At 42.6% G+C, this 15,338-nt stretch overlaps 1 protein-coding gene across 1 annotated transcript in view; it reads left to right on the forward strand.

The window, feature by feature from the left end:
• The window catches only part of thsd4 (thrombospondin type 1 domain containing 4), a 49,397-nt gene extending 34,268 nt beyond the window's left edge, over positions 1–15,129 (forward strand). Inside the window, exons 8-18 of the mRNA XM_008277653.1 lie at positions 2,332–2,536; positions 6,261–6,436; positions 6,596–6,692; positions 6,878–7,075; positions 7,642–7,771; positions 8,934–9,138; positions 9,424–9,597; positions 10,373–10,546; positions 10,719–10,898; positions 12,857–13,001; positions 13,246–15,129. Of these exons, the coding sequence (XP_008275875.1) occupies positions 2,332–2,536; positions 6,261–6,436; positions 6,596–6,692; positions 6,878–7,075; positions 7,642–7,771; positions 8,934–9,138; positions 9,424–9,597; positions 10,373–10,546; positions 10,719–10,898; positions 12,857–13,001; positions 13,246–13,388 (1,827 nt within the window). The 3' untranslated portion in view covers positions 13,389–15,129. The remainder of the gene's footprint in view (positions 1–2,331; positions 2,537–6,260; positions 6,437–6,595; positions 6,693–6,877; positions 7,076–7,641; positions 7,772–8,933; positions 9,139–9,423; positions 9,598–10,372; positions 10,547–10,718; positions 10,899–12,856; positions 13,002–13,245) is intronic.
• The last annotated feature ends 209 nt before the right edge of the window (positions 15,130–15,338 follow it).

Here is a 15,338-nt window from a genome sequence, read left to right on the forward strand (position 1 = left end):
GTAACCATTTCCAGATGAAGGTGGGCTTTCGCGACATTTTAAAAATTCTGTTATAGTTCCACTGAAAACAGGGCCGTTTCCCTCACCAGATGGCACGAGCCACCCACAGAGGGAAGGTGAAAAAAGCACTGACGTGGCCTCAGAGCGAAGAAACAAGACCGACGCTCCGAAGCTGCCTCCTCATTCATCAGACGCTCCGAGGTTTCTGTTTGAGTTCTGCTGGGGAGAGCTCGGGAGGTTCTTGTTGAGTCGGAGCTGCATTCACAACAGCGGCACTTTATTTTTTGATGGGTTCACAGTTAAGGTCATATTTGTCAGAGACGGCCTGGAGGGCAGATGTGACAATGTGAGATTGTTCAGGGACAGTTATTAGTAGTTTACGCAGCGTTGTACTGCAAGGCCGAAAAGCTTGTCTGAACAGTTTAGTGGTTTTAATAGTGCAACTGTCCAAATCGCTAGATATCAAGTAGCCCTTAAACTCTCTAATGCTTTCTGCACTGTAAGCGTAAAAATCTCTTGGCTCTTCCCTTCTCAGAAGAATGAAAATGCTGAGTGTTTTTGTATCCACAGTCACAAGATATTACATTAACAATTCAGATTTTGGGTCAATAATTTACTCTGCCTATTCTCCAGTCCTACATGTTTTGATTTAGACATTTTCCCGACCAAATGTCCACAGATAAGCTCTCACCGTGTCAGCCGCTGTTTTATGAGGGGAACATTTTTCCCTTTTTTAGGCAAATGCTGCCCAGCTGCTATAATTGTGTTGTCTTTGGTTGAAGAGATTTACAGTGAAAATGGAGACGTAAAGGAGATATTCATTCATTTGTAGTCATGGCAACAGCCAGTCCCACTTGGCTGCGTTTTTATTTGTTTTCCATGATAGAGATGCTGTACTGTCACCGGCTAAAATGTCCCCCAAGTGTGTTTAACGATATGTTGTGTGTTCTTTTATGCTTGGTGCGTGTAGTTTCTGAGTTGCTTCAGATTTGCTGCTCTGTAAAATGAGCTCACGAGGCGCAGCAGTGCCTTCCTGAATGTTATTGTGTTATGTTTAGTGATTTTGATCCGGGATTTATCCAGCGCCATGCTGTACTGCAACATAATTCCAGGCTGACCACAGAAGCGTTTGGCAGTTTTATTTTATTTTTTTTTTCATCCCTCTTAGTTTGCTGTTCTTTTCTCCCATCATTTATTTCCTGTGTGGAAGGAGGCACTTCATGTTTGTTTTGGCCCAGGTGCTGCGTTGGCCATGAACACAGTGAGCTGCTATGGGTGGGAGAGAGCCAGATTCTCCTCTTGAGTTCACCCCAGCTACCTTAGTCCGCCCTTGGCCATGATTCCTCCCTCCACCTCTCCTTTTCCCCTCTTTTCCTCCCTTTCCTTTACCTTTCTCCACCTGTTTATCCTCTTCTTGCTCTCTGTGTTTCCGCGAGTCTGCAGCTGTTTTATGGCTGCTCGAATGCTGCAAAATCCATGGAGATGGCCACATTTTTTATAACTTATTATACACATCCGAAAAATTTGTTTATGTCGTTTGTCTTTAGAGTTGAGTTTGGCGCCTCGTGACCGCATGTGAGGCTCTTTGGTCTAGTTTCTTGTAGGAATTATTTTTAACTTTTTCCTTTTAAAATGAATGTTGGTATCCTGTACATGCATTAGTTCTGAGAGACAATATGCCAGCTGCAATCAGTGGATCTACACGAAAGTCCGGTGGGAGCTTCACTCTGACCTGAAGGCATGGAGGCTGGCTGCCGTCCAATCACAGGAAGTTGTTGTGTCACTTTGCCCCCCCATCCCCACCCCCTTTTATTATTATTGACACATGTGTTTGGGACTTACCTTGGCACTGCAGCAGCTACATCCCAGCGTGTTTGACTGTATGGCGGCTCACTGCAACCAGTTTGGCCCCTGGACCACCTGTTTGCACAGTGAGCTGCTTTTACTGCTGGTTTGAGTGAATTTATGGACTGCTGATGTTAACTGTTCTATTTTTACTGTGCCCAGGTTTCCTGTAATTTATTACCACCAGTGCGACACAGAAAACTCACACCTTCGAGTAATAGGGAGAAAATTCTGGTGTCAGTTCAAAGACTGTCACGCTAAGCTTCCTTCTAATTAGTTATTGTCATTGCAATTAATAATACTGCTGGAACTTTGTGTAGCTGTGTAAAACTATAATCTTTTATGCCTTGTTTGCTAGTTTTATTAGATTAATTACTTGCAAACATCCAGTAAACCGCAGATAACTTTTGTTGAACGCTTAGTGTAATGCTTTGATATTTCACTTTATAATGCTCTTCACTCATCTTTTTCTTCTCTGTCTCACAGAATCTAGGCTGTGACGAGTATCTTGGATCAGGAAAGCTGATGGACAAGTGCGGCGTGTGCGGAGGCGACAACACGACCTGCAGGCTGGTCTCAGGGGTGTTTAAACACAGTTTAACCAAGATCGGCTACCACAAGATAGTGGAGATCCCAGAGGGAGCCACCAAGATCAACGTGACGGAGATGGTGAAGAGCAGAAACTATTTAGGTGGGTAGTAAAACACTCCTCGCCGTGATATAGTACTGTGGTTTACCCACAGAGAAACCTTAGGAGCAGTGGTCTTCAGTGTGGTCTCTTGACCAAGATGATTTTGCCGGTTTTTATTTTGGTTTTACATCTGGATGAATTTTACTGCAGTCAATTAATAACATAGCTCACTAACAGAACGACATTAAGGGGGAAAACAAGTCAGTTCAGGCTAGTCTGACTCACCGGATGTAGACTGTGGGTATAAGCCTGCTACAGAAAACAACAACCTCCAGGGTTAGCAACCTACCACACTAAAATTTCAAGTTTTCCTAAGGTTATGCATCATGCAGTTAGACAGCCCTGCTAGTCTGTTTTTCGATGGATTATCCATTTTAAGTCCGCCCGTCGCTATTTTGACGGAACACCAAAGCCGTGTCCTTTTCTTAGCTCCACCCAATACAATTATTCAAAAATACAAACATGCCAGAGTGTTTTTTTTTTTCTCTAAAGCAGAATGCCACTGAGCTGCAGCCAGACCATAATGTACTAAAGAATGAGATGGCCAAGTGAGGCTTGTTCAGGCAGTCAGCTTGAATCTACTGTTACATTGGTTCACATACTCTTCTTACTGCAACTTATAGTCTACACGCACTTTTCATTATGTTGAAGTCTTGCTGCCTTCCTGCTGCCACACCGCTCACCTGAGAGCTTCTTCTCCCACTGCCGCTGCAGGTCATTTAAGATTTCAAAAGCACCACCTCCACCTGCAGGCTCTGAGCTCTTATGTTTCCCTGGGGGGAAGTAACCATTGTCACTCTCTGATATATTAGCCCCTACACTCACATCGTTGTTAGCAGTGAGCCGCAGCCATCCATCCATTAGCTGTACCTGCTTTATCCTGCAGAGGGTTGCAAGGAGCTGGAGCCTATCCCAGCTAACTTTGAACAAGAGGTGGGATACACTCTCGACAGGTTGCCAGTCAATCACAGAGACATACAGCCATGCACCCGAGCAGAGTTGGTGTCCTATGGCTCCTATAGACACAAAGTGGTTTGCACTGCTGTGTTGGTCCACATCTCAGATTCTGATTAGAGTTTAGTTTTTTGTTGTTTGGGACCAAAAGCTAAGTTTTAGGTTTTCAGACGTTTCTTAAAGCGTCTTACTTGGGAAGACATTGAAGTCTGTTTTTTTTTTGGCCTTTTTGCCTTTATTATTCAGGATAGTGAGAGAGTGAGACAGGAAAGGGAGAGAAGGGGGGGAGGACCTACAGCAGACCGTCGAGAGCGGGAGTTGGGGAACTACAGCCCCTGTTCATGGGTCGCCCGCTCAGCTAGGTGAGCTATAGGGGCGCCCTGAAGTCTGGGTTTAATATCTTGAATACATCCACGTATTGTGCCCCAATACCACTCACAATAATTTGGATCTACTGTAAAGGAATGGTCTATGCACTCCCCACATTTCATGGCTGTTGGAGTTCTGTTTCTGGTGATATTGAACAAATAATTAAACTGAAGTGGTGCAGCAGCATAATTCAAAAATTTTGTCTGAATTAACACAATCTGACAACAAGCTACCTAACTAATAAAAACTACTGACTGTATAGTAAAAGGTTTAAACACACCTGACATACCTACTTGGATAGAAACCTGTTTCCAAGATTTCCTCAGAGGTTTTGTTGCAAATGCAAACTGTCATGTAATTCTGGGAATTCAGACATCCTCTGTTTTGTCTTCTGTACCGGGCTGAATGCCTCCTTTCTATTGGTTCTGTGGATATTTGTCACAGCGTGCAGCAGTCAAGGTTTACCTGATGCGAGCTAGCTATGACCACTGCACGAGCCCAGGTACACCAGAGCCACACTGCGCTTTGCTTGATGCGATGGCAAGCCATCGTGGTGTGTTGTCACATTCTGTCTTTCGGGGTTATTAGCATCACTGTGTCAAAATAACACTGTAATAATACTCTTTTGGCATCTTCCACTTCACTTGATAACATGATTTTTAAGTAATTGTTGCTAAAGTTTGTAAACAGTATTACAGTGCCTGAATGCTCACCATATATACAGCATGCATCTTAAGTATGAGGCCTTATAGTGTTTGCTTGGAGTAGTTGTCTTCTGTAACAGCTAATTTAGCTGTCTCTCTGCAAATAGAGCGTTATAGTTTCCATCCTGGGTCACAGTTCCATTAGCTGCAGTCTGCTGCAGAGCGCTGCTCTCATTCCAGCTCAACACATATGCAGGAAAAAAGTGGAATCTCCCCCACATGTAGTATTACATTACAGACTAAATGCATGACACCAATAAAAAGAAAGTTCATAAGGGTTCATGAAAGAAATGATTAAATGATGAATGTAAGAAATGTTTGTCATTTAATACGCTGACATTTAACAAGTCTATTAAATCCAGCTGTGCAGGCAGCAGCTGCTTACAAAATGAATTGCATTTGCTGGATTAAAAAACCAACGAGGGGTGGTGTTAGTTTTTTTTTTTCGGGATTTCTCCAGTGTTCAGCCTGGACTGCCACCCACTGATGTGCTGCAGCCTTTCAATTAAGCGTCCAAGTGAAACACACTGCATAGATAATTGGTGTTTTTACAGAGGTGCAACAGTGGGACACAGTAGTGGGTTATTTTCAGAAGTGACTGTTGGAATGTCAGACATTGTTTAATGAGAGCCATGCCCCAACTCAGCAGTAGGTTCGGAGGAAGAAGGGAACGGCCCTGATTTTCCCCCCACGGCTGCTTCCCTTGAGGAAAGTGCATAAACATGCTTTCATTAGAGGATCTAACCCCTCAAGCCTCACCATCCTTTCTAATTAAGGTGAGGAATTTGACCACTCTGTAATAAAAAAGACCTTGAACACTGAGAATGGATTCAGTGGCTACATTTCAAATCCCAACTACTTGGATGCCAAGTACTTTATGTGTAATGTGCTTTATTTCATTTGAACTACTGAATTTATTTAGACAAGCACACAGAGTTATGTACAGATACACACACTCTTACATATGCACTTAAATGCACCTTGTGCCACATCCACTCATATTTACACACAGTATCCAGTAAAGATCAGTCATGGACAATGTCGCTTTTCACTTTAACGATGAGAGAAACTGTGAAACATCCCTGATGGATAAAATATACAGGAGTTATCTGAAAATGTTTGAGTTACAAAATTTTACGCTGCAGCATTTCATATATTAAAAAAAACAAAAAAAAAAAACAGAATTTGAGACAAGGGCAGGAATCTAGCAGGAGTTCTGCTACTGTATCCTGACCACGTCTCTTACTTTCCCTCAATAGGCCTCTGTTCTACGCTGTGCATCCCTAATAGTGCTTTTAGTTGTCCAAACACTCTTTTACAAGCCCGTCTAAGGTTACACTTCTAATGCTTTTCTAATGGCCTCTTGTACTTAATCCATGAAATCAGTGGAAAACATCTTGGGAGATTCTGTTACAGGATTTGCATGAAAGATTTGCCAGCAAAAACAGATTGTCACGTTTATAAAAGGGATTGCTTTGAAAGTGCACGTGAGAACATTTATTCAGTTAGGTATAATTACTTTTTTTGGGTGGAGAAACTCGGCTCCGGAGCTGTTATTTTAACTACAGATCTCATTATGTCAAAATGGTTTTACATTCAACAATAATTATTTGGGAGAGGTTGTTGCCGGATTTTCCTTCTTGTTCGAGCTCAGCGCTGTCAGTGGTGATTGTGTGGTTGTTCTCTGTCTTTTCCAGCTCTGCGAAGCCGATCGGGGAGATCTATCATTAATGGAAACTGGGCTATTGACCGACCAGGGAAGTATGAGGGTGGAGGAACCATGTTCACCTACCGGCGGCCCAATGAAATCAGTAGCACAGCTGGGGAATCCTTTCTTGCTGAAGGGCCTACAAATGAGATTTTGGACGTTTATGTGAGTAGTTTGAGCTTTAACACACTTACAGTGATATTTTATTCATACTGAAGAGCTTCAGTTTGACCTGAAACAGCAGATGTTACATGTTGGAAGGGCAACTATGTGAAGCTGAAGACTAATATTTTAGTTAACAGAATCTCATCTCCTTTCCCTCAGATGATCTTCCAGCAGCCAAACCCTGGTGTTCACTATGAGTACGTTCTGCCTTCTGAGAAACCAGCTGGCCCTCAGCAACCAAACCACAGACCAGAAGGTAAACAAAACCCACTTTCTACCCACCTATTTACTACCACAGTTTTGCCCATGCATTTTATAGAGAAACACAAAGAAACCAAGCATTTATCCATTTTTATGTGTCGAATTCCTACCTAATTCAACAGCGACTCTAATCTGCTGTGACATTTCTTTGTGTGTCTGTACACCGTGTCCATGTATCAGGCAACGCTGTGAATGGACAGGGTGGATATGACCCACACAGCAACGCTCAGCAAGAAAACTTCAACCCAGCAGGCGGAGGGAGGTATCCTCCTCATCTCCCTGACAACCAGGTACCCGTCATACAGCCACCCAGACGTGAGAGAGAGTACAACTGGAAACTGACTGGTACTACAGAGTGCAGTGCGTCCTGTGGTAAAGGTTAGACAACGCAGTTTGTGTTAAGTATTTATGCTTTTTGGTTTTTAGAGAGGCTTACGATTTAGTGCACGAAGGAAAGTATGCTTAACTTTTTAGAGTTCGGACGTTAAAAGCAAACACAAGTGCTTCTCATGTGGGACTACAATGTTATATGTAAATTCCTTTTAAGAGTAGTGTAGCTGGTCACTTTACCAGTTGTCTAAAACATTGTGTCTTCTTTTAAATATCTTTTAGTGTTAGTCTTCCACTGACTAATTGGCCAATTTACAGTGATCTTCAAAATCTCAAAAAATATGCAGCCAACTCTGTCATTTCTAAAAGTACACCTAGTTACTACACAAAAAGCAGTTGTTTTGTGCTAAATAAATTCTGTTAAAAGACAAACTGTTAACTTTTTGTTAGGAACGAACAATCTGTCCAAAACTTACTTAGATAAAGTAAGCTTCTCTTTTGATTGCATTAATGTGTAAAAAAAATACTGTTAATTACACTGAAAGTCAGACCCAGATGCTTAAAGTGCAACAAGGTTTTTTTTTTTTTTTTCAAATCGAATATCTGCTTCTCAGGTTTCAGATATTCCATCTTCCACTGCGTCCACCGACTGAGCCTCAATGAAGTATCAGATACTTTGTGTGACAGCAGCAGTCGACCAACTCCACAAGAAGAAGCCTGCAACCTGCAACCCTGCCCGGCATTGTGAGAGATCACGCTTATGTTCTTACAGTATAAATCGCTAATTACTGCTGAATTTAAAAGGCTTTCGAGGCAAAATGCAAGTTGACCTACGAGGTGTGTCAGAAAAATTTCAGGACTGGTGTCACAAAAGACAAAATTAAAATCCAAACCACAAACTACAAGTTTACCCCTTCAAAGTAATCCCCCTGGAGTCTAACGCACTTCCCCAGCCTTCTCTGCCGCCATGCACTCCTGGAAGGATTCTTCCAGGATCCTCCACAGCTCCGTTGTCACAGCCATCTTGATGTCATCCACGTCTTCAAAACGGGTCCCCTTGATGACCCCCTTGAGCTTGAGGAAGAGGAAACAATCCCACAGAGCCAGGTGGGGTGAGTAGGGAGGTTGCTCCAGCACGGTGATGTTCTTCTCAGCCAGGAACTGTCACATGCTCAGAGCATTGTGAGCAGATGTGTTGTCATGATGAAGCAGCCACGACTTGTCCTGCCACAACTCTCGCCTCTTCTGAACCAAGCAAAAGCCGCAGGATCTCTTTGTAGACATGCTGGTTGATCATCTGAAGGGGAAAACTGGTAGTTTGGGTTTGAAATATATCTGTTGTGTCACCAGTCCTGGAACTTTTCTGACACACCTGGTATTATTATACAGACAGCTCCTATGCAATGATGGCAACACACTTCAGTAAGCTGTAAACATTATAATTACAACTAGTTTGAATGGTTCAGTAACAGCTAAGCTGCCACTGAGAAGTAATGAAGAACAGTGCTTTCTTATATTATACACATTTTATCATCACTCGTGCCAAACGATGTACCCTCACCAATTTTGAAAGCAGCTTCAATGCTGATTTCACAGTGCTGGGTGAGTTTAATGCCAAAAATATGTTGTATTAGAACCAGTGTGTTTGCAATATTTGTTGCCATCTGTTTTGTGTTGATTCCCTTTGAGGTCATCACATTAATAGGAAACGCTCAACCCACTATTACTCAAAATGCTTGTTTTTAAATGTAGAAATCAAACATTTGCAGATGAAACCAAATCCTTTACATCTTCTCGGCATTTATTCTCACAGAGGGTCAAAACACATCTCCAAAAATCACAATAAATACAACAGAATAAACACAACATTCCTGACACTAAGCTCTTTTGATTTTGACTCGAGCAGCTGGGATATTGGAGAGTGGTCAGAGTGCAGCAAGACCTGCGGCCTGGGCATGCAGCACCGACAGGTCCTGTGCCGCCAGGTCTATGCCAATCGCACCCTCAATGTCCACACGAGCCGCTGTCGTCACCTGGAGCGACCTGAAACCGCCAGCACCTGCCAGCTGAAGATCTGCAGTGAGTGGCAGATCCGCTCCGAGTGGACCGCTGTGAGTGGCAGCAGTCAGTCGCAATGAGACTGAATCACAACGTGCTTAACGACATCTGTCTGAAGAGTTATGGTCCAGCATAGGAGCTAAACTACTAGATGTTTAATATTTATGTCCCTCAGTAGCAAAAGTTTGTTAGCATTTGTAGTACATGTGGTTTTACGTCCCTTTACTTTGTCTCAGCATATATTTAAAGTTAACGAAGGAAAATGCAATAAATAAAGAGTCTTTCTAGCCGTGCTGACGTCCACGCTGCAGTATTAACCATTTGCTGTGTCTCCTTAGTGCTCAGTGCCATGCGGGTTGGGTCAAAGGTCACGGGACGTACGCTGTGTCAGCAACGTGGGCGACTTTGTTCCAGATGAGGAGTGCAACATGAATCTGCGGCCCATCGACATGGAGAACTGCGACATGGGAACCTGTGCCAAGAGCTGGTTCTACACCGAGTGGGGCAACAGGGTGGGTGTTGGAGTCGGCGGGAGACACAGTGACTTTCATTCATTTCCAATAACAGTGGTAGTCATTGTATAGAGATCTGTCTTCATCAGACGAATAGGTATTCTGATAAGCAGAAAATATATTCAATGTAGATGCTGACAGCTAAAAACATAGTACAGATCGAACAAATAATTTTATGCTCTTAGTGCTGAATGGTAAAGAAGAGCAAAGAGGTAGAACATTGATTTTTTTTTTTTTTAAGATAGTGATTATTAGAATGAGAAACATCAAAGGTAATAAGGAGAATCAGACAGGGTGCTGCTAGGTCTCCGGCTAATACCAGATGACTGTGGTAATCAGCAGGAGAGTTCAGAGAGGAATGACCCGTAAGTTTCTCCAGGGAACGGGGTGGAGACAAACAGAACCGGTCAGATGTTTCTGTTTTATAGCGATAAAACCACTTAACTCTACAGAATTACGACAGTGGAACTAAAGAGGGTTGTGAATGACACTGATTTCACCGAATCCACTTAAGACTTGAAGCATATGAAGTACAGCTAACATATAGATTGTTCAAATGCATGTGTACCTTAAATCAAACCAACTTTACATGCCTTTCGAATGTGCGTTTTCCATTTAATACATTCGTGACCCATTCTTTTCGTATTTTGCACAAAACTAAAACCACACAGTCAAGTTTTGATTTGGGTCTCTGAAAAGAAAACAATTTTTTTTTGCTTGCCAAGTTGCTGATCGGTGAAGAGACTGGATTGTAACACAAGTTTTCACTCCGCAGTGCTCTGCTGAGTGTGGGATGGGTGTACGAAGCCGGGGAGTTCTCTGCCTGACCAACCACATCAGCAGCCTCCCGCTGGAGGGATGCGGCAACGAGCGGCCTGCAGACTCTCAGGTCTGCAACAACGGCCCCTGTGAGAATCGCATCGAGTGGTTCACAGGCCCCTGGAGCCAGGTATGAGGACGACAGGATGTTACACTGGGCTTAAGGGGAACTTGTCTGATACATGGGATTTTGCAGTGGCTTTAAACTGACATGTCTTTTCTTTTTTTTCTTGAACGTCTGTCTCCATTTCATGATGTGTAACTGAATCCATATGGTCTGTGCTGCTGCCTTTGTGAAACAGTGCTCTACGGAGTGCGGCGCAGGCAGCCAGCAGAGGTCAGTGGTGTGTTTGATGAAGTCAGATGAAGGATTTAATGTCATGCCACCGTATGAGTGCTCCTCCCTGGACCGGCCTCTCAGCCAGCAGAGCTGCAACCCCAAGGCCTGTGGAGCAAAGTGGTACCACACTGACTGGAGTGCTGTGAGTAAGCCATGAAACACTCACTCCTATCATTGCCTAGTATACTCCTAGTGGCTGATAATCTGAGGAGCTCTTGTCAAAACAACCCCTCAAAATGTGTTGTAAATGCTAGTGCACACCAATACAGAAAGTGGTTCTGATTAGATACACTATGCACAGAACGGTCACATTTAAGTTCATTTATACTGGAGGCCTTTGATTAGTCAGATCAAAATGTATTGCAAAGAGTAGTTTAGGTCTCTCGAAAGATGTCAATTTACTCCTAATGCTGTAGTTGCATTTGTTGTGCACTTGACCTGCTTCACACTCTTGTACTCACATCTGAAGAAAACAACATCAGATGTTCATTACAAAAGTCAAACTTAATAAATATACAGTCGTGACTTGATAATCCGACCCTTAACAATCCTAAAACCTTGCTATCCGACAGGTTTTTAGGATAACGGTGTATTATCTGACTGAACAATCCGACAGATTGGCTACATTCAGATTGCAGGACTTAATGCTCAATTCAGATTTTTTTGTGAGATCTGAGTTCGTTCACATTTCCAATTAAATGCGACTTGTATGTGATCTGCTGTGTGAACTTCACACAACCCACAAGTGTTCCGCACAACCCTTGGGCCTGAATACCCAGATGCCAGAAAGTGCTATTTGGACCAGCCCTACTGGTTATTATCCATCCATCCATTATCTATACACCACTTAATTCGCACTAGGGTCACGGGGGGCTGGAGTCTATCCCAACTGACTCAAGGTGAAGGCAGGGGACACCCTGGACAGGTCACCAGTCTATCACAGGGCTACTGGTTATTATAACAACTATAAACAATGAATATTACCAACAAATGACCCTTCAAGCATCAAGCCCTCCTTGTAACTCGACCCTCATCTTAACAATCCGACAGCCTTGCTATCCGACATCAAACAAGGTTTTACATTTAGTGTCGGATTATCGAGTCACGACTGTGCAAAACTCTAAGAAAATTACTGTTTGGTGCAAATGTAACATTAATGTGAAATTCACCAAATATAATAAACGAAACACTCCTCACATCCATCGATTTAGGGAAATGAGGAGTATAGTTAGTGTGAGCTCCTGCAGCTTTCCAAAGAAAAAACATTTTTACATGACTCATTTTAAATCTTTGTTTACACTCTGATCGAAACATAGAAATTAGCCGCCTGGAATGGACATTTCGCTAAATGTGTTAAGGTCCAACGTGTTCACCTGTACGTGCCAGTTTGCTTATAAATTTAATTTATGTCCTCAAAGACAACTTCAGGAAACTGGTGGTGTTCCTGCTGCATGAGCACCAAAACTGTTGTGGCAAAGAGTGGAACCTGTTGATACCAGACTGGAAAAAAATCTCCATCTGTCCATGGATGAGATTATTCCCAGCTCTGGAACTGTGACTAATGAATTTGTAAGTTTAATAAACATTGTCGTCTTGGAGATGGTGTTTAATCTCTTTAAAATCAACTTGAAGAAAAGACCAAGAGCGGGCAGACCAAACACTCAGCTCTCAATATGGTAAATAAAAAAGATAGAATCAGGAAAATGTCCATTCCAGGCGACTAATTTATGTGTTTACTTCCAGTCAGACAGAAAACAAACATTTAAAATGATTCATGTAAAAATCAGCTTATTTTGGAAGGCAGCAGGGAGCTCATGGTAATTGCCTCACGCTAAACACAATTTTACTTAAACTCAACAACAGAGTCAAGAGTGCAGAGTTAGCAGGACATGTAGCCTCATTAATGGGAAATAATGAGGAATTCTCATCTGCACTCGGGTAGATCAGACTTAACTGACAGCTCTCTTCTAGTGAAAAACAAACTGAAAATATCTGCTTTCAAGAATGTTTGCAGTTGCAGCAGTGCGAGCAGTAAACCGACTTCGCAGTGGAGTCTTGTTAACTCGAGATTGACTGCTGTCACTGACTTCTGTCATCCAGTGTTCAAAAACATGTGAGGGAGGTTTCCGTGTGCGGGAAGTCCGCTGCCTGTCTGACGACATGCAGTCCAGTGAAGGCTGCGATGAGCAGCTCAGGCCAGCAGAGAAGGAGAACTGCAACCCGGAGCCCTGCATACCTCACATAGGTCTGTCAGCTTTTATCATGTTGTCTGGAATATTACTGTCCTGCATGAATGTTTCCTGATGATTCTAGCATCCTCAGAAGCACAAGGTCATTACAGTGACTGGAATGTCCTGCCCATGACCCCTGCAACACTTTGTCATGTGTTCTTATTCAGTTTTAATAACGTATTAAACTATTAATTAAAGCATTGTGTAGTATTTGCTGGAATCTACCGATACTAGATCAACGCTTTGTTTATGTTTCAGATGAGAACTGCAGAGACAAATACTTCAACTGCAACGTGGTGGTCCAGGCTCGACTCTGCGTGTACGATTACTACAAGACGACGTGCTGCGCTTCGTGTTCGAAAGTGGCCCACAAACAGCAGATCCACTGGCGCCGCAGCTAGCACTCTCTACCAGGGTCCCTCAGCTCCACGTTGGGCCAGACTCAATACCCGCTGGAGGCACTCTGGTCCTGGGCCAACTGGGAGGAATAAACTGGCTGGACCTTGCCTAAAATGGACACTTGTTTTGTTTGCCAAGAATGGAAATTGAAGAAGGAACATTTTTGTTGGTTCATTTGGAGGGGAATGTTGGGAGAAAAGAATACCTAAGACTAGTGGGTGACAGGAATCCAGTCACTGGATAAACAGAGCTCTGCTGGGGTGAGAGAGATCAGCAGCAAACCGTGGAATCCAAAACACTTTTTGGATGTGAACCATTTGCTAATTTAAAGAATCCATCTTCTTTGGAAGATGATCTTCTTTGGAACCGTTTGCAGCAACTTTTTTTTAACCAATAATGGCTCTTATGGATTACTTATGAAGAGGAGAGCACCTGCAAACAATTTAATGTGGACTATATATAGAAAATATACTGTATGTTCTCATATGGTTCTTTACAATACTCAGATTTATGGCATGATGTCATATAAAGTTGATACCGTCTCACCTATAATCAACAATATCACATCCACTGTTGACCAAAGAGCTGTAACCTCATCACACTGACCACAGTAGCGCTAACACCTTTCTCCTAAGAAACCAGTGCTGTGCATCAAACCCTTCATGGTGCTGATGTTGTATCACAAACACAGTGTGGATTCACAAAAAAATCTTACAGTATGAATTCTTGAAATCCCTGATGAGGTCCATCTATCAAACCACCTTCTTTCCTTCCTACACAGCCACGAGGTGAAAAAGCACCACATGTAATATGTATATATGTATGTATGTATGACAGAGAGAATGATAAAGGCTGCTTTTAGGGGTCCTCAGACAGCCCCTCCTCCTCGCAACTGAAGAGAAAAAGGCTCGCTTTTTATTTATTTGTGTGGCTCCCCGGGGAGGACGCTGGTTTATCGGCCACCGGTGGCCCCTTCTTGGCTGTGGGGATAAAACCTTTGCTGCCTCTTAAGCCAATCACAGCCTCTGAACTGAATGTAGGCATTCCACAGCCTGCTGGATGGTAGAAGCAGATGGTCAGAAACCCCGATGCATTTTTGAAGAGTTGAACAAACTGTATATATATGTTTTTTTTTTTCTTCTGTGGGATATAGTCATTCCACGATTGTACAATTCCTGATTCCTGAAATATATTGCAATATCCATAAATTTTATTAATATTTCACTGTAAAGATGAATCATTACAGTATTTTGCAGCTCTTGATTTGGTGTGGTATACATGAGGTCTACATTCACAGTAAATCCTTGTTTACGAGCCATTTTCTGCCATAGCACCGCTGTTTTCAATTCCATGCAAAACTGCACACAGTACCTCTCCATTGTTCAGCTTTTGTTGCAGTATCGCTTTCATTAATTCCCTCCGAGCACGATAAATGTACCTCTGATCCACCAGTACTGTACCTGTATCAATGACTCTGGTATGTAATTAATTCAATTTCAGAGAGAAACAACCATTCTGAATGTGCCAACATGATGGCATATTTCCTTTTTCTTTCTTTTTTTCCTAAAAGCAATAATGAAGAGTGGAACTAAAATTGCAGCATTCTTCAGTATTCAATATGAGTGCAAATAATAAAGCATCTGTATTCGTTATATTTTAGATTTCAGGTGTTGAGCAGTTGACTTTCATGAGGAGTGTTCTTGAGATTTTCTGAAATAAACATAATTACTAATTATTAGTACATTTTAAAGGAGCTTTTTCTTGTGTTAGTCCTAAAAGACTGATTCTGTTTCCAATCAGATAGAAATGAGGTCTCTCACTCATGTCATCCATCTAAAGGATAAAGCAGACTCATAGAAGACTTGTATTAACGTACAGTATGTTGAAGCTAGGGCTGCAGGGTGGCTCGGTGGTCAGCACCGTTGCCTCACAGAAAGAAGGTCGCCGGTTCA

This window comes from Stegastes partitus, unplaced genomic scaffold (assembly GCF_000690725.1).
Source record: "Stegastes partitus isolate 25-593 unplaced genomic scaffold, Stegastes_partitus-1.0.2 Scaffold104, whole genome shotgun sequence".
Taxonomy (NCBI): Eukaryota; Metazoa; Chordata; class Actinopteri; family Pomacentridae; genus Stegastes; species Stegastes partitus.